This window comes from Lepidochelys olivacea (genome assembly GCF_965140295.1).
Source record: "Lepidochelys olivacea isolate rLepOli2 genome assembly, chromosome: 2".
Lineage (NCBI taxonomy): Eukaryota > Metazoa > Chordata > Testudines > Cheloniidae > Lepidochelys > Lepidochelys olivacea.
This window is the reverse complement of record NC_140412.1, coordinates 181401518-181428089: the sequence shown is the minus strand read 5'-3', so window position 1 is coordinate 181428089 and position 26572 is coordinate 181401518. Positions and strand designations below refer to the sequence as shown.

General features: G+C 43.4%; 1 protein-coding gene across 2 annotated transcripts in view; it reads right to left on the bottom strand.

Moving 5' to 3' along the window:
- Nucleotides 1–26572, bottom strand: part of MATCAP2 (microtubule associated tyrosine carboxypeptidase 2) — a 53703-nt gene that overhangs the window by 5673 nt on the left and 21458 nt on the right. For both annotated transcript variants that reach the window (XM_084619675.1, XM_084619676.1), the window contains 4 exons: nt 14075–14218; nt 12863–12995; nt 11454–11759; nt 10738–10835 (listed from right to left, as the gene is read on the bottom strand). In XM_084619675.1, the coding sequence (XP_084475801.1) occupies nt 10738–10835; nt 11454–11759; nt 12863–12995; nt 14075–14218 (681 nt within the window). The remainder of the gene's footprint in view (nt 1–10737; nt 10836–11453; nt 11760–12862; nt 12996–14074; nt 14219–26572) is intronic.

Below are 26572 nucleotides of genomic sequence, written 5' to 3'. Positions count from 1 at the left end.
ACTTATCCTTATTGAACCTCATCAGATTTCTTTTGGCCCAATCCTCCAATTTGTCTAGGTCCCTCTGCATCCTATCCCTGCCCTCCAGCGTATCTACCACTCCTCCCAGTTTAGTATCATCCGCAAATTTGCTGAGAGTGCAATCCACACCATCCTCCAGATCATTTATGAAGATATTGAACAAAACTGGCCCCAGGACCGACCCCTGGGGCACTCCACTTGACACCGGCTGCCAACTAGACATGGAGCCATTGATCACTACCTGTTGAGCCCGACAATCTAGCCAACTTTCTACCCACCTTATAGTGCATTCATCCAGCCCATACTTCTTTAACTTGCTGACAAGAATACTCTGGGAGACCGTGTCAAAAGCTTTGCTAAAGTCAAGAAACAATACATCCACTACTTTCCCTTCATCCACAGAACCAGTAATCTCATCATAGAAGGCGATTAGATTAGTCAGGCATGACCTTCCCTTGGTGAATCCATGCTGACTGCTCCTGATCACTTTCCTCTCATGTAAGTGCTTCAGGATTGATTCTTTGAGGACCTGCTCCATGATTTTTCCAGGGACTGAGGTGAGGCTGACTGGCCTGTAGTTCCCAGGAGTCCTCGTATGGTTCATAAAAGTTTTGGGGAAGCAGCCAAACTGTCAGTGCTAACATGACCCAAGCTTCCAAAGCTTTAGTTTCATCCCCAATAATTCATTTGTGCTTGTGCAAAGTGAAATAAAAATGTGTCATTCTAGTCGGAGGGCTGCCACCTCTGAGTTACAAAATATCTGGGACATACAGGATGATTTGGGGCCCATAAAACTGGACAGCTGGCAGTGTGTACTTAGCTGTCTTAGGAAATCAGTATCTCCAAAAAGGAATGATACTGGGAAAACTTGCATAGGTGGCAACCCAATCAGTAAGTAATTTGTTACAAATTATGATTGCAGTATTGGCAATCTAAGCATTCCAAAATGATGAGTAAGGTCTCAACGATCATGAGATTGTTACAAAAATAATAAATTATGGGTTTATTTTCTTAGCCTTTTGAGCCTTCAGAGTGCAGGTGGATGATTTTCAAGCATTTCTCCGCTACCATACAGACTATATAGTTACTTTTTAAATGACAGCTGAGATTCTCACATCATTACTTCACTCCAGGAGCTGGGGCTTTAAGAAAAACTCCAAATATCGCAAGACTCCTGATAAAATTATGAGAGTTGGCAGCACTGTGATTGAATCGTGCAGGGAGGAAGAGTGGAGGAGTGCTGGCTTGGGTGTTAGCTACAAGAGCCATTCCCCCAGCAATGTCCAGCGTGATTGGACTTGCACTGTTGTGCCACAGGCAGGCTGAGGCATGGATGTTTCTACTAACTGGCACGCCACATTTCACTGAGGCTGTGTTGTGCCAGATCCTCTTCCCTAGAAGTCTCTTAAGTACAAGGTTGTAATCCTGCTCTGCTCCTGCATGGGGATGGGGAATGCTCTCATGAGCATTTTTGCAAGCTCTTACCCTACACAACTACCTGCTTCTCTTTGCTAATCGATAGGGCCCTACCAAATTCATGGTCCATTTTGATCAATTTCATGGTCATAGGATTTTAAAAATCATAAATTTCATGATTTCAGCTATTTAAATCTGAAATTTCACGGTGCTGTAATTGTAGGGGTCCTGACCCAAAAAAAGTTTTGGGGGGATCACAAGGTTATTGTGGAGGGCGGGGGGGACTGCAGTACTGCTACCCTTGCTTTTACACTGCTGCTGGCCGTGACGCTGCCTTCAGAGCTGGGCAGTTGGAGAGTGGCGGCTGCTTGCCGGGAGCCCAGCTCTAAAGGCAGAGCCACGGCCAGCAGCAGCCGCGCAGAAGGAAGGCTGGCAGGGTATGGGATTGCCACCCTTACTTCTGCGCTGCTGCCTGCAGAGCTGGGCCCTCAGTCAGCAGCCGCCACTTTCTGGCCGCCCAGCTCTGAGGCAGCAGTGCAGAAGTAAGGGTGGCAATACCATACCCTGCCAGCCTTACTTCTGCGCGGCTGCTGGTGGGGTGCTTCCTTCAGAGCTGGGCGCTTGGCCAACAGCTGCCGCTTTCCAGCCACCCAGCTCTGAAGGCAGCGGAGAAGTAAGGGTAGCAATACCGTGACCCCCATAAAATAATCTTGCGACCTCCCAACTCCCCCCGCCCGCTGCAACTCCCTTTTGGGTCAGGCCCCTCAATTTGAGAAAGGCTGGTCTCCCACATGAAATCTGTATAGTATAGGTTAAAAGTACACAAAAGACCAGATTCATGGTCTGTGACGTGTTTTTCATGGCTGTGAATTTGGTAGGGCCCTACTAGTCGAGCATGTGCAGTTACTAAGTTAAAAAAACAACAACTGTCTTTATAAAATTAAAACAACCTTAGAAATTAAAATGTTTCTGCAACAAGGGATTTCAGCTAAAGCTTTTTGTTCATTTTTAAATAAGGAACAAATACAGTACATACCATTTGTTTTTACAAAATGTGGTAGGTGGCCAGAGAGTTTTGTAATATTGCATAGGTTTCTCCCACCCCCACAATTCTCTCATATGCTATTGCAGGGCTGGAAAGACATGTAGCTTCTCTAGGATATAGCTTTAATCACAGTGTAACAGGCTGGCAGTGATATAGCAGATTGGGGAAAGAGTTAAAGAAAGTTCTGCTGACTCCCTGAGGCAGGTGGCTTGTCAATCCATCTATACATAAGTGGGTGGGGTGGAAAGAGAGGATGTAGGGTTTAGACTGAGCAGTCTGGAGGAAGATTAGAAGCAGCCAAGTCTGGGGAGCTGCTCTTATGTTATCGTGTCATTGTTACTTAACAACTCCACGCTCCAGGAAAGGGGTGAGATTGGACTTCATATCGTGTGCAGACTGTGTTCGTAGAGCATCTTGGGAAAGACACCTGCTTGTGCACAGATAAGTCTTCTGAGCTACAGTGGAAAAATAAATCCTGATAAAAGAGAACAAGCACAGGCTAATCCAAGTCAAATGGGAGACTTACTGTTTAAAAGGACCATAAAAAGGGAAGATCTACATTACAGCCTGACTAGTGCAAATATGGAAACATCTAAAAAGCCAAACACTAGCTCAAGTTAACTGGCTGTGTGCAGGGAAGCTATGTGGAAAGTTGCAGGAAATGGACTCTTTCCCCTAACTCTGGGGACACGGCCCTGAGCACTGCTGTGTACAAGGTAGGACGGCTGAGGTTAGATGCCTACAAGATGTCACAAGTTGACTGGCCCCTTTTAAGAGGAAGTGGTGTCCAGTGCACCTGTGATTCATCAGCTACCTCCCACATGAGTTTAAGTGAAGGCCTTGGGCCTGAGAGGGTTCCAGTCAGGAAAGAACCAGGTGAGAGGTGCCCGACAGCCTGAGGGTACAGCTACGCCCCAATAAAAAACCTGCAGCGCCAAGTCTCACAGCCTGGGTCAACTGGCTCAGGCTTGCAGAGCTTGGGCTGTGGGGCTAAAAACCACAGTGTAGACGTTCAGGCTCAGACAGGAGCCTGGGTTCTGAGATTTATCCCCCTTGTGGGGTTTCAGAGCCTGGGATCCAGCAATTTTTAGTCCCACTGCCTGAGCCCAGCAAGCCCAAGTGTGACCCAGCCCAGCAGCAGCCACGCTGCAGTTCTTTTACTGCTGTGTAGACATACCCTGAGAGAACCAGGCAATCAGTAAGTGAGAGCTGCCAGAGACCAGGCAACTGAGAGGTCCCTGAAGGAAGCTTTAGGTTGTTCCTGGGGGAAGGCTAAAGACAGGGGAGCAAGAAGGGTTTGCTGGCTGGTCTTCCCAAGCCAGAGGGCTGAGGGTCCATGGAGTATTAGGGATGTTCCCTAATTGAGGATGAACTCCCAGCACAGAATCAATGGGGGATCAAGAAAGAGCCTGGGTGTGGTGAAGATGCTGGCGTGTGGTATGTGCTATGCTGATGGACCCAAGGATGTGGCATTTTACAGACTACACACACTGGCTGTGAGAAATGGACCATGCTTGGGACTTTGGTTGTGGATCTGAAACTATATTTTGGCAATATTCTGCTCCCCGCCCCCTGCAGGTATCAGTGAGTCAAGAAAGCTTGTGTGGAGTTACTGGGGACTCCAAAGGAGGGAGACTGAAGCAGGTGCACCTGTCATGCAGTGGCCTCCTGCTGGAGAGCGCTGAAGGCAGGGCCACTCTATGAGGCCGCCCTTTCAACACCCTGCCTTCAAATTTCAACCCCCTCCCTCCACAGGACAAGGAAGTCTTTATTTTTGTTTCTTACAAAAGGTCAGATTCCTATCTGACCTGAATTTACCCAGGTGCTCAATAGCTGTGATCAAACTATGCCCCAATCAAGCTGCATTTCCCCCAGCCACTGCCATCACTAAAAATGGTATTTGGCAACATTTTAGGAGGGAAAGATATGACTCACTACATAGCTCTCTCTTAATGTACTTTCACCACTTTGTGCAAGCAAATCTATTGTACTGGGTAAAAAAAAGAGATTTTTGCTTTTGAGTTTATTTTGAGGCTGATTTTTCTGTCACGCTCGCCAGATTGCTTTCCAAAAATGTGTATTTGTGACATTTTACATTCTGACTTTAAAAATTCTTGGATTTAATGCATTTAGGAATTATGTGCAATGTATGAGCTCTATTTCTGTTGTCTAGCTTAATTTGTACATGATTATCACATTCTGGGCTGTAAGGATTCTAAGATTTAATTCCTAGCAAACCATTGCAAATCTCTAAAATGGCTACTTCTCAATATTATTTCTCTCCGGGCTTCAGCCTCTTTCATCTGTTTCTCCCCTCTGGGCAGGCCAAGCGGCTTGCACAGCACATTAGTCTTACTCTATGCATTCCTACACACTGCTGTCTTCAAAATACCAAGTAAAATGAGAAGTAGCAAAAGAGAGGACTTTTCCTGGGATTGACAAGGCTTTCAGCACTGGGGAAGGGAAGAAGATATAGAAACTCCTCAATGAGCACCATACTAAACACATTCCCATGATAAATCAGGGATTGATTTTACAGACACATTAATTTAACTATCAATAAACTGTACAAAGTAGTTATTCCATTTTGGACCCATACAGAACTTGTATTCATGGTAGAAAAATGCCAGAGGAAAATGCATATCTTGTGATCTGTCATCTGCTCAGAATAATCCGTACATTTGCTGCAATAAGCCATGAGAACATTTTCTGATTAGCAGTGAGAATTTCCCAAGTGGATGGCAATCTTCACTATGATTGGATCCTTTACTTTTTCAAGTTCTTTCAGCAAAGCTTAATATTCTTTTTGGAACATCAATATCCTCTTTTCTTTTTTTTTTTAAGTTGGTCTCATCATAACACTTCTTTATCATTTGTCAAATTCCAGTGGGAGCTTTCTGTTCATATCTGATGGCAGAATTTGACTTTCTAAGAATAGCCACTGCTCTTACATGCCTCTGACTTAGTTTTCTTGCAAAAGATACATGTAACAAAATGTATTAAAATTATATTAAAAACCCACATTAAAAGAACACTAAAGTTGCAAATGCCAGAATGAAGGGTGTCTGTGTAACTGTACTTTGGCCCTCTTGTGTGCATACATTATGATACACTCTAATAATAATTGCATGCTCCCATGCTATGTTTTCCACAGGACCTCTGCCTCTTTCAGTGCACAGGATAGGGACAGTGCTTACTGATTCAAGATTTCTTTTAATCCTCCTCATCACTCAATGTGTAGTAGCCACAGACTACATTTATTGCACACCATTTAAACCCTGCACCAACACAAAATTATTAATTTCCTCAAGGGCTTTTTTATTACATTTAATCAGTGTTATATCTCAGTGTTTCACAAACAATAATGAATTTATCTTCACAAAATCCCTCTGACATAAGGTGGTGGTATTGCCATTTTACAGATGGAGAAAAGGCACAGAGATTAAAGCCAAATTTGTCAAATGTGTTGACAAATTTTTGGTGCCCAATTTGAGGAATCTAGTGCTTGATTTTTTTTTCCAGAGTACATTTTTATAGCAGTTTATATGTTCAAAGCACAGCTTCCACTGACTTCATCTGCAGCTGGACGTGCTCAGTTCTTCTGCAAATCAGACCTTAGGATCTCTAGTTGGGCACCCAGAAAATGAGGAACACACAGTTAGTAATCGTGTGTGAAAAGTTTGGCTTAAAAGACTTGCATAGCATCATATATGAGTTCTATGGCAGAGACAAAGATAGAATCTAATTTTCCAGGGTAGCATTCAGCTGCCTTACCATGAGACTCTCCTTTCTTTTCCTGCAACTCCCTGCCTCATTCATTACACACCTTCCAACAGCAAATGTGGGAGGGGTCCTCCAGGAATACTACAGCTTCACACATACACCAACTCCTTTCATTCCCTGAGCCTAACCCATCCTGTGCACTATATGAGGCTGGGTCCCATGAGAAAAATAGTATGTGATTATGTAATTGTATCCAAATGCATGCACACAAGGGGTTGCACAGGAAACCTTAATTCTGGCAGCTCCTAACTTTTTGAGCACTTGATTTTGAAACCTTATTGTTCTTTTAAAGTAGTTTTTATTCTATGTAATTTCCTAAAGTTTTAATAAAACAAAACTGCAAAATCAGAATTTAGATCATATAGAATTATGTGGGTCATTGGCATGGGACCTTTGGATCCACAGCTCAGATTTTCACCACTTTAATAGAGTACGTGGTAGCAGAAGTCGGCTATTATCCTCTATGTGGACCAGCCACTAGACACATAGGACCCTAAATAATTTTGAGAATCTGGGCCTAACTTCCACTGAAATCAATGAAATGTGGGAGCCTGTGGTGGGGCAGTGCCCCACCCCCATGCCAGATTGGGCTTCAACAGGCCAGAGCAGCTGCGCAAGGCGGCAGCCAATCAGGGAGGGCCTGTTAGAGCCAATCAGGGCTAGGCTAGGTCCTATATAAAGGCTGCCAGGAAGGGACCAGGCAGTCTCTCCCAGGTTTTCAGAGGGTGAAGTGCTGTTTCCTGTGTGAGGACACCCACACCTGAGGGATCTCCTACCTGGTATCTGCTGGGCTGTGGACCCTGAGAAAAAGGGCCTAGCTGGTGCAAAGGGGCTGAAGGGGAAATGGCCCAGGGAGAGAGACTGACAAAAGGAGAGAAGGAGGGTAGGCAGGAAGGCTGCTGCCAAAGGGTCCCTGGGTAGGGACCCAGAGTAGAGGGTGGGCCTATGTCCCGTCCCCCCCACTTGCACTTCCACCTGGCCGTTAGGAGTGGCCATCATGGACTGCACCAGACCCTGCCAAAAGGGGTTAGACTTTGGGGTGTAGTTGGCTACGGTGGCTGAGGCAAAGAGAAGGACTGCTGATAACACCAAACCCCAGGAAGGGGGTGAGACCAGAGCAGTGGGCACTGCTGGAGGGCAGTGTCCTGAAGAGGATGCCGCAAGCTGGGAGCAATGTGGGTTGAGATGCTAATCTAGGGTGGGAGATGGATGGGACACCACTGGTGAGGGTGCTCTGCATGAACTGAGCTAATTCCCAGGAGGTGCTGCGGTGGTGAGTCCCAACCCTGTCACAGAACCTAAATATTTTTGAGGGTCTGGGCCACAGTTTGCAAGTGGGTTTCACACCTATTTGCTGACAGCAGAGGAATGCTGAACTTGGGACTCCTGGGTTCAGGTCTAGGTTCTGAAGGGGAGTGTGTTCAAAATGGTTATAGATCTTTCAGCCCCCACCCCCCCAATGCCCCATTCCTCCTATCCCCCTCTGCTTGTCTTCCCTCACCCTTTTCCATTCAAGCTAGTCTACTTCCTCCAACTCTTCTTTGTTGCCTGGGTGCCAATAAGCGGAACACTGAGTGCAAAGGGAAAATAGTAGCCCTGCTCTCAGTTCCAGTGCCTGATGCCACAGTGGCCCCTGGCAACCAGAAGGAGTGATTGCAGGAAAACATCCTGGTCAGCCCCAGCAATGCTATGACAGAGCATGCTCAGCTGCAGCCTTACCAATACCCACAATTTGATTATTTTAAAGACCCAGCTACTGGAGTCCACTTATTACCTGAAAAATCTCAGCTTTCATTAAAATAAAAATACGTTTCTAGCCCAAAGAAAACCACCAACCTTAAATAATCCAACACCAGAAGACAAAAGGAACAAAACTTATTATTTTAAACACCTCATCATTTTTAAGCCAATGTCCTGATTTTTGAGAGGCTTGACTTGTGGATTTTTTTTTTTAAACACTGAGGGTTAGTAGTACTGAAGTCACTCTGCAGGGATGGCACATGCTCAGTTCACCTGGCACACAGGAACTCTGGGGATTGAAGTCCACAGAAAGAACCTTCAGAAAATAATGCTGCCAGCCTCTAAAATACATCTGTTGAGTATGTGTGAACTGTGATTTTTTTTTTTCTAGAGGCTTATAACTTAACAGGGAAATCACAAAGACATCAAAAAGCACATCCTCGATACCAGAGTGACTTCCTGTCAAATTTCACATCTCTGCTCCAAACCATGGAAGCACGGCAGCTGTAAGAATTTTTTAATATGGGCAAAACAACATATTTTCCCCTAACCAACAGCTGACCTGTTTTGATGGAAACTTTCCCAAAAAAGTCAGCCTAAGGTAGACCCTCACTGTGGACAATTTTAGCCCAAATGGTAAGGTCCAGCAGTTAGAAACAACTGAAAATAGATTCTTATCATGGAAAATGTTAGACAACCTTGACTATAGATATTGCTACCACGGACACCTATAAATAGTCCATTTGTCACATGTCTATCCAACGTGACACATTATTTATATAGCTTAATATAATATGGATCAAATGTAACTCCAGTGGATTTGGCCCATTGTGTATTTCTAAATGGTTTGCAAACAAGAAAGCCAAACCACTTGGTAACATCTATATGTCAATGACTTCTGTTATAGTTTCCTTGTTGGTTGTATACTACTAACCACATCTGCTTTCTCTCCATATAAAGTACTTCCCTATAATTTTCTCTAGAGGGCAGGAAGCAATTTATGACCTGAGTCAAATATTACTGACCATGCTTCTGAAATGGAGCAAAGGCCTTGGATAGACCAAGGTCATTCACTGCCTCTCCTAGACATCAGTCCCTGACGTTTCCAGCCCCTTCAAATATGAGGAATTCGTTCTAGCCTTCCTGAAGCTATGTAGAGAAAGAGGTAACATCAAATTAAGTTTTCAAGTGCACAGCAAGAAGCCTGCCAGCGGTTATCACTGAAGCTGTGGTGAAACCACTACATGGAAATATTACCAATGTGCCCCACTACTGCAGGGTCCAGATAATGGACCACATGGCTAGCGGCAGCTAAGAGAGGGGAACCTTGCTTGCACAGGACTCTGCTTAAAGTGGAACTCAGTAGATTTTGTGGGAAAGTCTGTTTTAGTGGTTTCTGCAAAACTTGTACATTGAGGCAATTTCTACAATTTCATGTAATTCCTCCCCCTGCCCACCCCCAGCTGACACCCAAAGGGCCAAAACATTGGTCTGTATGTTTACAGTGCATCTGGGAGCAAGCCTCCCAGACCAGTTAGACAGATTCATGCTAACATGCTGAACATAGCAGTGTGGATGTTGCTGCATGGCCAGACACCTGGGCTCGCCACCTGAGCTCGGGCCAGGTGGGTCCTGAATGTGGCTGGGGCTCTAGGTGCTAATATAATACAAGCAATAATAGCACCCATTTATAGATGAGCATACTGAGACACAGAAGTTATGTCTACACTGCAGCTGGAAATGAGCCTTCTAGCCCAGGTAGACTGATCTAAGCTAGCTATACGTGAGCTAATGAACTAAAAATAGCGGTGTGGCACCAGCAGATGCTCAGTATAGCCCCCACCCCTCCGCCCCCCCAGCTCAGACCCAGGCAGTTGGGTGGGCTTAAGAGCCCAAGTTTCCCCTGGTGCTGCAACATCACACTGCTCTTTTCAGCACGGTAGCTTGAATCCCGCTAGTGCAAGTCTGTCTAGCCAGGATGGGGGGCTCGCTCCCAGCTGGAGTGTAGACTTACCCAGAGATGTTAAGTGACTTGCCAAGTTGGGAGCAGAGCCCAGGATTCCTGACCCTGTGTCCTTCTTCAGCTACTAGATCACACTTCCTACTCTCATCTGAAAGTCAAATCCCACATTGGGGTTATGAACTGGTGGCTACTTCCCTGTATGTGCAGTTAACGCTGCAACTGGGCTAAAGGAAACTTTTGTCTGCAAATACATTACCTGCCATTGTTACAAACACCTAAGATAAAAATGATTTCGAGAGAGAGAGACATTATTTCTTTTTTATTTCATTTGTGTACTTTGTAGATTTGACAGCACTTTGTGTAAGTCTGCCCATTGCTCCTGTTGTTGCAGTGCAAAAGGCCCATGCAAACAGGGAGGAGAAAAACATTTTTAAAAAACAGAGAAATGTGACTGTAAAACCACAATCTGTCAGGTATAGGGTGGTAGGAACTGACAGGAAGGTATAGGTCCTGAAAGTACTTCTGACTTACTATTTGAAATTGACTATATTTCAAGTTGGTGGTGTCTCTTTACTAAAATGTACAGTGATGTCTGATTTTACAGACAGTGGAGATTGAAGATCAAGGTGATGCAAAGGGCACAGCACATTTTAAGACAACACCTACAGGAAGTGATCCTGTCAGGTTCATGCAATTTAACAACTATTTAGGAAAGTGCTTATTAAAATGATACTACTATTGCTTCTGTTCGGAGATTGATTCCACTCACCTTTCCAAGAGCCATCAGCAAGTGGAAATCGATAGACTCCCTGTATCTTAGGATTTGGAGGATGCCATCCAAGTATACCTGATCCTTACTGAAGCAGCCTAAAGGAATCAGAGTCATGGTATTGTTTTCACGCTTTTTCAAAGCAATGCATTTGCCAAAAGTAATTGTACACAAAATTACTTTACTTCCTGCCATAGGTATTTTTGTCCCAGGACTTGCAAAATTTACCTGACGCTCATTGGCTAAAGGATTAAGCCTACTTGAAAGACACTAAGCAAAGGCACCGACCGTTAGGCAGACTGGCTTACTGGGAATCTCAGTGAAAGGCAGGGAGCTGAGCAGCTTTAAAACCCCGGGTCACATAAATTTGCAGCACTATCATAACAAGCTCTGCCCAGGACATAAAAAACAAGGGAGGGCAAACTGTGAACCTAAAGGTCTCGACAGTGTCTCCTTTAACATCCATTAAAAATTCCTTTACCAAATCACTTTGAAAGTAGTAGGGAAAAAATACTGGTTTTCATTTCAATCATTGTTTTAAATGAAGGATCCTTGCCACTTTATAGAATCCATTTTAGAAAACAAAGAGTTTAACTTTTCCACAATCCTTTGCACAAATCCTATCACCTGCCAACAGAGCTGTAGAGGCCCCTTATTTTGAGCAAAGCTTTTGGAGAATGAAGATGGAATGTGCTCAAGCTACATAGGAAACCAACCTGGCTGGGAAGTATCAGTCCACCCTCTCTTGGCTCGTACACAGTAATCCCACCTAGTGTTGGGGTCCTTGACAAATCTCCCCACATCCTGGAACAGTTGACTGAAGGACATTTGGCTAGCTTGATAGACAGTGTAGTAGAGAAGGGCAGCCCTCCATAGAAAGGGGTCTTTTCGGAACAGGACACTGTGAATACTCGCCAGGCCTTCCTCAGTAGGGTTGATTGGCTTTAACCCAAGCTTTTTACGTCCATTCCAATTGCACCAAGGCTGGCTGTTGTTGTTAATACCTCGAAAATAATGAGTTCCTAAAAGGAAAGAAGCAGAGAGCTTAGAACAGTAACAACCAGTGTCTCAAATAATAGTAGAATTAGCTACCACAGGAGCTAACTAAGTTTAGGATCCAACTTCAGGATTCTCACCTATTGGGACAATGGGGGACTGGGAAAGGAGGTAACTTTGGCCTTGATAACCGTGGAGAATGTAATCAATGGTAATTAAACGAGTGGAATCACAATCATCTAAGTGCCAACAGTGTAGGGTGTCCACCGGGTGATTCCAGCAGAGATTTTCAAAAGGACCTATGGGATTTAGAAGCACAAATCCCATTGAACATTGGTGGAACTTTATGCTCCTAAATCCCTACAGGGAGATTTTTCAGAAGTGTCTAACCCACTCACATTTCTCTAGTGTAGACAAGGCCTTGCTGTGGATGGGAAGTGGGGAGAACAGAGGAGGGAAGATTCAACATGCACTAGTATTTCTTTCTCCTTGAGGCTGATCATAGAGCATTACTGCAGTTGTAGAGGAGGCTGTTGCCCTGGAATAAGAGGGTAGTTATACCAGTGGTGCAGGGCATTCACAGGCATAAAACCTAAAAGAGTAACTTGATCAAAGCCATTGGATTTCATCTGGGTTTGGTCTACTAGGGTTTGGCAGGTTCACCCAAAACCTAGAAAAAGTTTGCGAAAAACTTTCTATTATCCTGAGCTAAATGTTTGTAACTATTCTATGTTATAGAGGTTTTTATACCATGGTCATCACTGTAGTGTCTGAGTGCCTTCCAGCAGTGCATTAAGCAATATGACTACTACACATACGTTGTGTTGTTTGTTCTCTCATCCTCTCTCCAGATAACTCAAAAAGGGGGATTTGCACAGATTTGGGGTTCACTGGCAACATTTCTCACATCTACATCTCTCAAGGTACTAGTTGGGTGTTTTAGTTCTACTGTATACTACAATTATAAATAGTCCTTTCTTATGCTTTACCACATCTACGGTAACAGGAGCCAGAACTCCTTTTGGGTTTGTACAACGCCTAGCACATTGTCCGTGTTACTGAAAACAAATAATAAATAGGAATGCACATATTCACTCCGGCATGAAGAATTCAAAACATGTGTCCATACCTATTTCATGCCTCAGCATCCCTTCTAGCCAGTGCTCACGTGCAGTGGAAACATTGATAGTCAGAGTTGGGCGGCCATTCACCACTGTCATTGAGGCACGAGAAAGCAGGTCCTCAGTGAGATGAACTACAATCTAAGGAGAAAGGAAAGCTTGAGGCATAAAAAAGTTCTTTTCCTTTCCTGCTTTTTGCCGCTTCTATTCTCCCTCTCGCTCCCCCAGCGCTCTGTCTGGACTCGGTCATATGCTGCTCAATGCTCTTCCCAACAAGAGGCAAATTACCCCTGTGTTAAGGTTTTGTGTCTCTAGAAAGGTTCTGTTCCCCTGTGCCTGTGTGAAGCCTCACTGACTTCAGTGGGACTTTGCATGAATATAAGGGTTCAGACATGCAAATTAGATGGCAGAATTGGAACCTAACTGTCCTAGAGGGGAAACAGTGAAACTGACTGAACAAAAAGTGCGGTCAAATGCACGAAGTTAACAGACTAAGAAAAGAGAAAATAAATTGTCTTTTAAGTCATTTATTGGAAATTTGTATATTACTAGTAGCAATAGAAAGTAAATTTAAAAAAAACCAAGCTTGACAAACAGGTACTTGTTTGTCTGAGTTTTTTTTTTTTAATTATAATTATATATATCAATGAGGTCTATCCGGTAAAATTCAAAATCCAGCACAGCTCTCCTGTTTAAACCTAATTCAGCATAAATGTATACAACAGGAATAAGAAATATAGGAAGCAGCAAAAAAAAGCTTTGCAATATAAGATGACTGCAAATTAGAGGAGTTTGTGCTGTGATACGGCATTAGAAAAACTCAGCGCAGGTTAGGGCAGACATACACAGTAGTGACTAAATGGGGATGTGCTACGCTACAACTAACTGAAAGGATAAGGGAGGAGAGTTGTTATGTCAGGTTCACCTCCAAGTAATAGAATGAAATTAAGAATGGGAACACATAATTCAAATAGCAGGAAAGCTTTCTGATGTGCTCTATTCCACAGTGTAATAATCTCCCAAGAGAAGTAGTTCGAAGCCACATTGTTTAGATCATTTAAAACTAGAATGGACAAACCCATTAGAAAATATACTGTAAGGAGCAAGTCTATATTGACAAGGGATGCACTACTAGATAACCTTATAGGTCTTTTCGATCTCTAATTTCTGATTCTGTGATTAAAGAGGAAGCTTTTTCATTGATCCTGTGTGCATCCTACCTCACCAACGCAGCCTTCTTTCACCATGTACTTCCTGACATGATTCCAAATGCGACTTTTTGGTAGCAGGCTGCCTCCAGTAGCCTGCTCAAACTTTTCATAGCTTCCATATTTCTGCAATGTCCTTTCCATAATATTGACAGACTGTAAAAGACAAAGGCATAGCAGACATAAGTGCAATAAGATTCCAGATGCAGACTAGCAATTGTATTACCTCTGTAGCTATGGGACAAATGGTTGTTTGTTCCCTTTCACTCTTACGGGATGCATTACTGAACTCCTGTAGTTACATATAAGCTATTACCCTCAGTAATCAACTTCTGACATCCTCAGAGTCACGTATGAATGCAAATACATTAAGAAAAAGTTGCAGGAACCTGGTTTACTCGTCTTAGACCACCATGCCCCACACACCTACTATTAGCTCAGTAAATGGCAACCAATTCCCTCTACGACTTTGGGAAAAGTCATTTAAATCCAAATACTCAATGGGAGTTAGGCACCTAAATACCTTTGAGGTCTGGGCCTCTTTGTCTCAATGTCCCCATCTGTAAACCAGAGATGAAAATACATCCTTCCCTACTCACAGGGATGTTCTGAGGGTTAAGGAGTTAGTACTTCTCTCATTCAATGTACAAATGAGAAGCATTATTACAATCTCTCTGTTTATTTTTTGGTATTTTTTAACTTAGAAGTGCTGAATCATGACAGAGCATTCCTGATGATGACTGATATTTTAACCCCTCTGTACAATGGATGCATGTGTTTGGAGAGATGAAATGTGAAGGACTGGGAAATCTGTTCACAGTTTTCCCATTTAAATATAGAACTATTTTTTCTTATAAGCACAAGAAAGGAGGCAAAAACACTTGGCACACAAACTGATATTAAGTGTATTTATCTGGAAATGCTTACACTTTGTTGCTGAAAACAGAACTGAATATATCTAGCACAGCACAGTGTTCAGCCCTGTATGATGGGAACTGAGGTTACTGTGGCTGAAGATCTTATAGGAGAGATGGGGATAGCCCAATTTATTTTCAAATATGTCATTTAGTGCATTCCAAAGACAATAAAATACTTATAAGGATCAATTTTATGATTCCAGAGATATGTCAACTTTAGTAGGAATGATTTAGAAGTAGCAAAGCAGGGAAGAGAACTTCAGAGACAGGATGACTGAGGAGAATTAAATTTGTTGGGAGAATTTTTATAAACAGCTCCCAGGAACTCCATCCAGCATATCACTGCCAGTATTGCCAACCACAAATGTTAAAAAATCATGAAATTGACTTAACAATCATGAGATTTTTAAAAATGGTTTGAGTTCTTTTTATTTCCCTGCTGATTTTTGAGCCTTTAAGGTTCGTTTGGGTCACATTTTCAAGCTTTTCTCTACAACCATCAGACCTAGAAATCTCCTTTTTTTTAAAAAAAAAAGCTGATATTCTCATATGTTCACAAGACTCCCAGAGCTGGAGCTTTCAGACAAACATGAAATATGAGACTTGCTATAAAACTATGAGAGTTGACAATGTTGCACTGGACTGTTTATAGAAAGCTACCCGTCTAAGATGATGTGACATCATTTCAAATATATTCCTCCAATATTTCTTGTTGCTCCCTTATTTCAGGCCTCATCCTAGTGCCCTCAAATACAGGTAATATGAATGGGATTTCCGCATCTGCACCATTTTACAGGACTTGGCCTTGAGTAAGTATCTCTGAGGCTAGGATTAGACTGCAGTCACTGGGCGTGATTGTAGTTTGTATAGACATACCCCAAGCTAGCTTTAATCTAACTTGCTTAGGTCCCAGAGTAGTGAAGCGTAGCAGTGCACACTTCAACGTGGGCTAGCCCCGCAAGTAATTACCCATGCTTCCAACTGAAGTGCATGCTGCCACAGCTTCACTGTTCCAGGACCTGAGCTAGCTAGATTAAAGCTAGCTTGGGTATGTTGACTCGAGCTGCAATCTTGAAGTGTAGACATAGCCTTAGTTTCTTGCAAAAATGAGATTTTAATGTTTTAATTATGAGAACTGCATCTGCAAACTGTGTTGCTGGTTATAGGTCTGCTCCTTCAAGATGCTGGAACCTCCCTGAAGAAGAGCTGAATGTCTTCTGTTCACATTGAAGTTAGGAGGAACTCAGCACCTTCCCTTGGGGAGAGGATCAAAGCGAGAAGGAACCATACTTTACCAATGTTAGTCACACTGCTAAGCCTTAGTGTATTACTGGAAGGTGCCCAGATGCTACAATGATAATGATAAGAACCTATATAAAATAGATTAGAACAGGACTGAGCCTTACCACATGAATACTGCAAATATACCACTAATAATAATGGGAAACTCAAGACTTTTTTTAAAATGCTCTGACTCCCAGCACACTGAGCTAATAAGGTGACCATGCACACTGTTTGCGACTAGATTGTTCTGATATTTGGGGAACTTTGTGGGTAGACTTACTGTTCACAAAATATGATTAATTTAGAAACTTACACAGGTACAGATAGTCTTGTTTTGTTTTAACTAAAACTGAGCAATGCCAAACAATCATCATTGGAACACACTATAATGTTATACATGAGACACTCTTCAAGTATTGTAGCTCTTGGCTGAACATGAGAGAGATTCTCTGAATGCTGAACAAATATTCCACACCATTTCTGATATTTTCCTATGATGAAGCTTAGAATGCTGCCTCTCACACTTATTACAGTATCCGAAGGGTCTCCTGTAAGACTGAAGGCTCTAGTCAACTATGGCTATCAGCAGCATAGTTTACTAAATTTAGCTCTAACGAAGCCATTCTTTTATTTCTATACAAAACAATAGAAATATTTTTGTATAGGTTCAGGGGCAAAGGATATATCTGTGTATTATGTGTACAGTAATTAGCATGACCTTTCCTCCCTAACAGACATCTGCGCCTGATTTGCCAAATCAAGTTATTTACTGAACTGCTTTATAAGTGACGTGAGTGGAGTGAATAATAATCTGGACAGCATAGGAGTAAGTGAGATAAAAAGGAAGTTTTCATTATCGTTGGAGCAACCTGGCCAGATCCTCAGGTACATGCAGCTATGTTGTGCAGCACTGCCCGCACAATCCGTCTCCAAAGTCAGAGTATCTGGCCTTGGAAAGCTCACTCCAGTATAAGCAGGATCTTTAGTGCTTTAAAGACATGTAAGGCTTTTACACCATCCCCAACTCCCTCCTGCTGCTGGAGCAGAGCAAAGAAAGTGGCCAGAAGGCCCCATACCATATTAATGGCCCATACAAGCTGCAGTTTCAGCCCACTGAGGCCATCTGCAGCTGGCACACATTAGAGAAACCCTCAGCTGTTCTAACTTACATTGGATAACTGGACCCTGCTCAGGACAGTCCCAGGATCAGGGGAGTGCAAAGGTGAGCCTTAAGTCACCATTGCCCTCCCCTTCAGACAAGAGACCCCTGGATCTGGCCAATAACCAGCAATAGAACACTTAGAGTTTTCTCCTGTGCCCCCTTCAGCCAATGGGATTTCTGTCATTGATTTCAGTGGGAACTGGATCAGGTCCCATTACCAACAAACACACCAGTGAGTAGCAGTAGTTCATATGTTTTAATTTTTAAAAAGATTTTCTTGTAAAACCTGAGGTGATTATATATGTGTGTGTGAGCATATACACAGCATAAAATCATGCACACGTCTCAGGTTTATGATGGCATCACAAACCACTTTACTTTGGCTCTTGTGGTTACTGAGATGTTGTCCGACCCCTGGAATGTGTGTGTTCAGCTGTACAGCTCAGTGCTCAACAGAGGGTGAAGCTTCTCTTTTGAAATGATGGTATGGAAAATAAATCCTACAGATAGGAAAAACATGAAGCTATGGAAACACTGCATTTAAAAACAATCACATTTTTAAAAATATTTATAAAATATAGAGGCTGGATCCTCAGCTGTAGTAAACTGGAGTAACTCTGACTTCAACGGAGTTACACCAGTTTGCACCAAATGAGGATAATTTTGAACATTCAAATAAAATTTAGTTAGTTCTGTTGTTTTCACTCGTATGTTTATTGGCTTATTTGAGAGGTATGGGACTGAGTGACGAGAACTATGACTGGATGTGTGTACCACAAGCCTGATCCAAAACCTACTGAAGTCAGTGGGAATCTTTTCAGTGATTTCTGTGGAGTTTGGATCAGATCTATATAGATGCCCAGTTGTGAGTGGGTCTAACGGGTAAGCGAAGTTTAGAGGAATTGCCCTACCTTAATAACTGAGTTATTTCTCTTGCAACAGATCAGGTCAATTCGCCTTATTTAAAAATGACCTCAGACAGATTATGTGCTAGTTTGTTTTTAAGGGAGGAATATGAGTTCCTTAAAGGTGGAATAATTTGCTTGGTTCTCACAGACCAAATCTTTATTATTAGACCCTATTCTTCCTGGGTAAAACCCTTGTGCGGAAGGGCAAGCACAAGGCCTATACATCAATGAAGTAGGGTGATCACCTTTTCAGAAGGCAAAAGCAGGACACAAGCAGGAGCCCCCTGCTCCACCTCTTTCCTCTGAGGCCCTGCCCTGTGGCCAGCCCAGAAGCTGGAGTCAGGCCATGGTAAGAGGAGCCTGGGCCACTGTGAGGAGCCTTGGACCCTCCACCAGGTGGGGGGAACATGGTGTCTGAGAGCAGCTCCTGGCCCATGTCCCCCACCAGATGTACTGCCCACAGCAGTCCAGGGTCCCTGGGTGTCTCTTACCATTGCCAAGCTGGCCACAGGGGAGGGGCTTAGGGGGTTGAAAGAAGGCGCAGGGGTGGGACATCATGGAAAGGGGGAGCTAAGGCCCACCTCAGCACTCCCCCCACTGGGAAGAGGCTGGCACCTAGGGTTGCCAACTTTCTAATTGCAGAAAACCAAACACCCTTGTCCGGCCCCTTCCCAGAGCCCGGCCCCTACCTCGCCCCTGCTCACTCCATCCTCCCTCCCTCCCTCCGTCACTCGCTCTCCCCTTGCTCACTCGCTCATTTTCACCGGGCTGGGGCAGGTGGTTGGGGTGTGGGAGGGGGTGAGGGCTCCATCTGGGAGTGTCGGCTCTGGGGTGGGGCCGCGGATGAGGGGTTTGGGGTGCGGGAAGGGGCTCCAGGCTGGAGCCAAGGGGTTTGGAGTGTGGGAGGGGGCTCCAGGTTGGGTCAGGGGATTGGGGTGGAGGAGGGGGTGAGTTCTGGGAGTGTGGGCTTTGAGGTGGGGCCAGGGATGAGGGGTTTAGAAAGCAGGAGGGGGCTCCAGGCTGAAGCAAGGGATTGGGGTGTGGGAGGGGGTATGGGCTCTGGGCTGGAGGTGCGGGTTCCGGGGTGGGGCCAGAAATGAGGGATGCAAGATGAGGGAGGGGACTCCGGGCTGGGGCAGGGGGCTGAGGTGAAAGAGGGGGTGAGGGCTCTAGCTGGGGATGCAGGCTCCAGGGTGGGGTTGGGGATGAGGGGTTTGGGGTGCAGGAGGGGGCTCTGTGCTGGGGCCAAGGGGTTTGGAGTGCAGGAAGGGGCTCCGGACTGGGGCAGGGGGTTGGGGTGTGGTAGAGGGTGTGGGGTGCGGATGGTGCTGAATTCAGATGGCTCCCAGGAAGCGGCGACATGTCTCTCTAGCTCATACATGGAAGGGCGGCCAGGGGGCTCTGCGTGCTGCCCCTGCTCACAAGTGCCACTCCCACAGACCATGGTTCCTGGCCAATGGGAGCCTGTGGAGCTGGCACTCAGGGCAGGGGGTAGCATGTGGAGCCCCTATGGATGCCTAGAAGCCAGAGGGACATGCCGGCCACTTCCCAGGGGCCGCACAGAGCTGGACCGGGAGCCTGCCTGCCCCGCTGGCACAGCAGCCAATTGGACGTTTAGCGGCCTGCCAGGATCCCTTTGCGACTGGGTGTTCCGGTCGAAAATTGCTGGCTGTTAGCAATTCTCAGGCTCAAGGGATAAAAGCAAAAAAGAAATCTAATACTCCTGAGGGCATTCTGCACCAAAAAATTAAAAATTCTGCACACAATATTTTAAAATTCTGCAAAGTTTATTTGTCAAATAAATGTGGAGGCGCAAGGACCACCCTTCCCCAGAAACACTCCAGGGCCCTGCCCCTCCATGCCAGGTGCACCAGGTGTGTGCAAGCAGGCACAGCAAGGGAGGATCCAAGTGTGGAGGGGCTTAGTGTGGGGGGATCCAGGTGTGGGTTGAGAGGGTTCTGTGTGGGGCAATCTGGGTGTGGGCAGCTCAGTGGTGGATCCGGGTGCGGGTGGGTCTGGATACACAGGGGCTTGTTAGAGGGTTCTGGGTGCAATGGTAATGGGACTGTGCAGGGGGGTCCAGGTGAAGATGGCTGGGGCTCAGCGGGGAGCTCTGGGTGTGGGGGGATAGAGCTCGGCAGGGGGGTTTGGGTGTGGGGAGCTCAGTGAGGGGGTCCAGATGCTGGGGAAGTGGGGTTCAGTGGGGTGGGATCCAGGTGAAACTGGTTGGGGATCGGTGTGGGGGATCTGGGTGCAGGTGGATCATTGGGGTGGCCCAGGTGCGGAGAGGGGGAGGCTCAGTGGGAGAGTTTCAGTATGAGGGGGTTTGGATGCACAAGGGATGGGTGGATGGGGGAGCAGCTCCCTGTACAGTGATCCATCCCCTTGCAACTGAGGAGCGATGGGTGCAGGAACCACGGGAAGGGGAGAGTTTGCAGAGCTTCCTACAACCAGGGGAGAAATCTGGATGCCGTGCAGGGGAAGAGGGAGTTCCATCCTCCCCAGAAAAGCCGGGACTCTGAGCTGAGCCTGGCACAGGGTAGGAGCCACCAGCTGAGTCTTCCCCAGTCCCACTCCCCGCCCCACAGTGATTTTCCTCTCTGCTGGCTGCCCCAAGCACCCGAAACATACTGCTGGGGAGGGTCATGTGACCACTCTTGTGGTTTCCCTTTGCTTGCCCGTCAGAAAGTCATTTTTCTGCAGGGAAGCAAAGAAATATGTGGGGGACATAGATTCTGTGCATGTACAGTGGTGCAGAATTCTCCCAGGAGTAATCTAAGCAACATTTCATTCTCAGTTTATAGTCCAGTTTGTTTATTAGTCAGAGAACCTGTGTGCTTTTTCCAAGTTTTTTTAAAGGCTGAATTATCAAGTTGTTCTAGCCATCTTCTGATACTCATTTTAAATAGATGTTTTCCTGTCACTGTGTAGATTCTGATATGTACTCTCATGCTTGTATACATCACTTATAAGAATAATAAGTTCCCTACTTAGTTACAGGAGTGCAGTTTACTTTCACTGAATAACCTGAATAATTCCGTACAACAGTTCTTCAGTTTCTCTTATAGTGTACCAGATCTTTTAAGATATTTATGTTACCTGTTAGTTGCTATATATATCTGGATTCACTGTCCACTCAATTTAATTTCACTCTTTCATTTAAACAGAATATCTCCTTTAGTATTTTATCCTTTGGCATAGACTTTTCTTCACTGCTTTTGAAACAAGGACATTCAAGGAAATCTGTAGGGGAAGCACCTAAAATGCTAAGAACTGGGCACTTATTTATCGTCTTTGAGGCTCAAATCCCTTTGAACATGCCACAGATATCTGCATTCACAATGAAATTTAATTGACCAATAGTCTCTTATTCTGATTCCCAGCCCTCTTTTCTTCTCTCTTTCTTGTTCCCACATCTATTCAATTCCACTTCTTAAAAACGAATAGTGGATAGGTTTTACCAAAATGTATTAAGATGCTGAAAATAAGAATTTAAATTAAATTTATCAGACAGTTCTGATAGGAGAAATTACTGCACTAATTGATCAGTAAAGGCCCAACTCTCCCATCCTTACTCACACTGAATGAACTCCCTGCAGATTATAGTACTACTCAGCATAAGGGTAGCAGAATCTGTCCCTGTGCGTAAAATCCAGTTCTCATAAATGCCAATGAGAGCTTCTCAACTGAGAGCTAGATCAGGCCCTAAAACTTTCTGTCACAACTATGTTAAACTTCATAATTTAACCACGACAATAATACATTAATTATATAATAATCAGTAATATGTTTAAGCAAGAATGAACAATAGGGAGTGTTCCAGGCTAGGATCCTGCCACACTTTGAGGGGGTTGTTAGTCATGAGGCCAAAGGCAGAGCAATGCAACTCCCCAAGAAGCCGTAATATGTTGTATCAGCAAGATCCATGTATCTTTTTATCCTTGTAAGTCTAAAGTCTGTGCAATAATTTATTATGACACTGCCTTTAAAAAGCTCTTAAATAAGCTGATCAAAACTGTAATAAATCCTTTGTGGAAAAAAGTTTCATATTTTGAATTCTGTAAATAGAAAAAAATGTTAAAATCATTCCTTTAAAAGTCAAGTCAAAGTGCTTCACACACATTGCTAAAATTGGCCTCTCTACACTCTTGTGGGGACTCGGGGAGGTAATAAATGTCCCTATTTACTAGCTGGGAAACTGACTCACAGATAGGTTAAGGCCAACATTTTCAGAAGTGGCCGCTGGTTTTGAGAGCCTCAGTTTTTGGAAGTCCAACTTAAGATACTTCAGGCAGGACTCTCAGAAAGTACTGAACACCCACAACTCCCACTGACCTCACTTGTAGTTGTGGGTGCCCTGCACTTTCAAGCCCTAGAAGTCTCAAGATGAGCACACCAAGAATGGAGGCAAACAAATTAGAAGCCGCTTTGGAAAATTTGCTGGTAAGTAACTAGCTCAAAGTCACACAGCAAGTCAGTAACAGAATCAGGAATGAAATCCAGGAATCCTGACTCCTGTCCCCTACTTTGATCGCTCAATTTATCTTAAATAAAAATAAAAACTTTACAAAAATCTTTATTTTACATATTTTAAGTGGCTTCCTACTCCCAAGACTTTCCCCAATTCCTTTTTTTCTCCTCTTTTTCCACCCTAGCCACCACTTGAGGACCTTCTTTTTCATTTAATTTTTACTAGATGCTGAGTCGGAAGCAGCATGTGGCATTAGCATCATCTCTGTTATTGGGGTGTGGAAGTGGGAGTAAGAAGGCAGTCCTCCCGCATGCTAAGGGCTGCTAAGAGATGGGTCCCAGCAATGGCTTCAACATACTGTTTCTGTCAGAACCAAGTATCTCATCAGGGCTTCAGAGAGATGCTTCAAACACGAAGGGCAGCCCGCACTAGTCCCGGTTCAACTTTTTTTAAACATTAAATGAAAAAACAGCTCTCATTGGTGGGGACTAAGCCTTGTTAAGAAACAGAGATGAATAAGGAGGAGGGAGAGCTGAAAGGAATCTTGAGAGTGAAGTTGGGCAAAAGGAGTGGCAAAAAGATGACGAGAATAAGAACTAATCTCTAAAGCTAGGGAAGGGATGGTATCTGAAAAGAGCACGATAAATTAGAGTGATGACAAAGGACAAAGGGATTGAGAAGAGATTTGAGGATGTGGATGAAAATATATGTAATGCCTGGCGCTGAGTAAGTTTGTTCACAACATGAAAGCTCATAGATAAAGGAAAATGAAGAGGTTTAGTAAATGCAATTATAGGTAATCTTTAGTAGATAATCCTCCATTTTGACATGGTTTAGAGAGGAATGTTGATATTACCTGTGATGCAGTTTAGCAATAGAAGCAGCTCTGACATATGGCACTGTCCCAGAAGAATGCTCTGCCATTTAACTAATCAGAATGCAGTATTTTCTAATACTACTTCATTATAAATAGCAGTGAGGAAATTTCTTTAGAACACTGAACACAAATGAAGCTCTCGGTGACAGGAAACTCCGATCACTAATGCTAGGCTAGGAGTCTCTGTAAACCAGTGGATGGAGCACTGGCCTCAGAGTCAGGAGACCTGGGTGCTATTGCTTGTTGTGTGACCTTGAGCAAGTCACTGAACCCCTCTGTACCTCTATTCCCTACCTGAAAATGGGGTTTGTGATACTTACTAACCATTGTAAAGTGCTTTGAAGCCTATGGATCAAAAGCACTATGTAAATATTAGGTCCTCATTCCTGTGAAGAGGTGGACAGAATCCTTTGAGGATCATGAGATGAACCCTTCTTAGCTAGATGAATTCAACTCCAATGGAGAATAACCTATTAAAATATGTAAAAGTGTTGGGATAGATTGAGGACACTAACAGCAGCCTAACCCATCCACAGTGCAAATACAACCATTGTATGCTCTCACCTGATCCAATTATAATAAACATGGTTGAGCTGTGTTCATGACACAGCCATGTGTCAACTGAGTTTGTGTGTCCACAACTACTACACTGTGCAGTCTGAGGAAAACCTGGGCAGTTATCCCAGTGCCAAAGTAAGGTACAGAGAGCCTGAGCATAGGCAGTACCTGCAAAGATGAGACAATGCACTGTTCTTCTGCACAGAGCTGAAAGAAAGGAAAACTAGCCAAACCAGTTACAAAGACATAGTCAGGGGATCAAGTCAGCAGTGTTACATTCCAGGAAGCCAATCATGGGTAAGTTGTTAGAAATGTATTTGGTTTCTCTTGTAGAAAGAAAGCTCTTCCAGAATAATTATGGTAACCAATCAAAGCCTGAGAATGTTGCAAAAACATTGAGGCCTATATCCTGTTATAGGGAAAATGCTTTATGTACTGTATATAGCAGTGTTTGACTATAAACTACTTGACATACTGGGTACTGTTTGTTAACTAGTTCCAAGAGTTGAACTGTCTCTTCAGAATGTATCAGTCACTATAAAAGGCTATAGAGTGTTCCCCCTTCTCTTCCCAAATTCATTTTTCAGTTCAGACTTCCAGTTCACACTGAAGTGAGGCAACAACTTATATGGCCCACATCTTAGCAAGAATATACAAGTTCCTGATTGTCATTTTGGATAATATGTTGGTTCATATGGACAAAATCTGTAAGAGTCTAAATTCAAATCTGCAGGAAGATGAGGTTTTCTACAGTTAATGAAAAGAATTAGTGCCATCTGCTGGGATTGGTATTATTTGAGTTATGACTACTGATATTTTGTTTATTTTAAGTCCAGAATCTGTTTATTCAATCCTTAACAAGTCAGACTTTGAGATGTTATTTCTTATAATTTCAATCACTTAAAATAATGAATTTGATCAGCCACTTGCAGCTCTATCTGGGAAGAGAAGTTTTCCCTTGTTACGTGCCTGACTAAAGAGAAAACATCAGAAATATCAGAGTTCACTGGACAGAAGACAAACGTGCTGCATTACTTTCGTATTATGATATTAAAAATTGTGATTCTCTGCATTTAATTCTAAAGTAGGAAAGCTTAAAGTGACACATCAGTCCCTAAAACCAGACAGCATATTGCTGAGGAACCATTCACTATTAGAAAAGGCATGCATTTATTATTACAGTGTTTTGGTTTACTGAAATAGGCTGAAAGAAATCAAACCTTTAAACAGGTATTTCACAGGTTTTTGTATATGCGATCTTCACATAAAATCTTTTTAAGGTCTCATTTTTAAAAAAAATTCCAACATACCAGGCTGAATTGTTTGTTTTTTCATAATATCACTAGCTCTTTTTTAATTTAAGTGCAATCTGCAAAATTTAGTTTAACAATAAAACTATTGTATTAGTTATAGATAGAAAAGAGGACCTGAATTTAAAATCATCTATTTTTTTAATGCTTCTAAAATTATCCAAAGAGCAAATGGACATTTGTTTAAAAAAAAAAAAGACAGAAAGAGAAAGAAAAAACCAAATACATATGCTCCTCAATAGAGGATTTTTTTGCCACTTTTTAGGACAGAGTAGATAAATTATAAATTCTATTTTTCATAATGGTAATAATCAAACCAAGCTAGTGGGTTATATTAATATATATATTTTAATATAAACCTGCAAACTACACCTTTAAATATCGTAAGATAGCTTGTGAATCATGAAAAAATGGATCTCTGAGCACATCAGTGGCCATAAAATTCTCCCTAAAGCAGAAGTTAGAATCATAGGTGCTTGTTTTTTGTTTTAAATTTTTGCACTGAGCTTCTTTGTTGTTTTGAAGTGAAATAATTTGCCTTCTCATGCTCACAAAACCAGAAGCTACTACACAATGACAGGGCTTGTAACCAGGGCATCACTTACAATATTGGATTCTTTGTTAAACACATTTTCCAAACACCCTTTATTTCCTAGGCTAGTCAAGGACCGTATCAAAAAAGCACTAGTGGAAAGAGGGTCACTTCTGAAACTGGGTAGATAAGCACTGACTGTGTCTTATTTTATTTACAGTTAAAATAGTTTAAAATTAAAATAAAAACATTTTGAGCCTGACAATACATAGGTAGGAAGCCACATTACTAAAACAAACGGAAAACTCTGCAGATTTGTGATCAGACAAACAACATCATCCTAGTAACCCACAATAATCCAACTGAATAAAAATCCAATAAAAAAACTGAAATTAGGCCATGTATCATAGGAAAACTGATTTATGCAGCTTTACCTGTCCCTGGAACAGAATTTCAGTCACAGTCAAGGGCACTGATTTGCTGTCTGACTG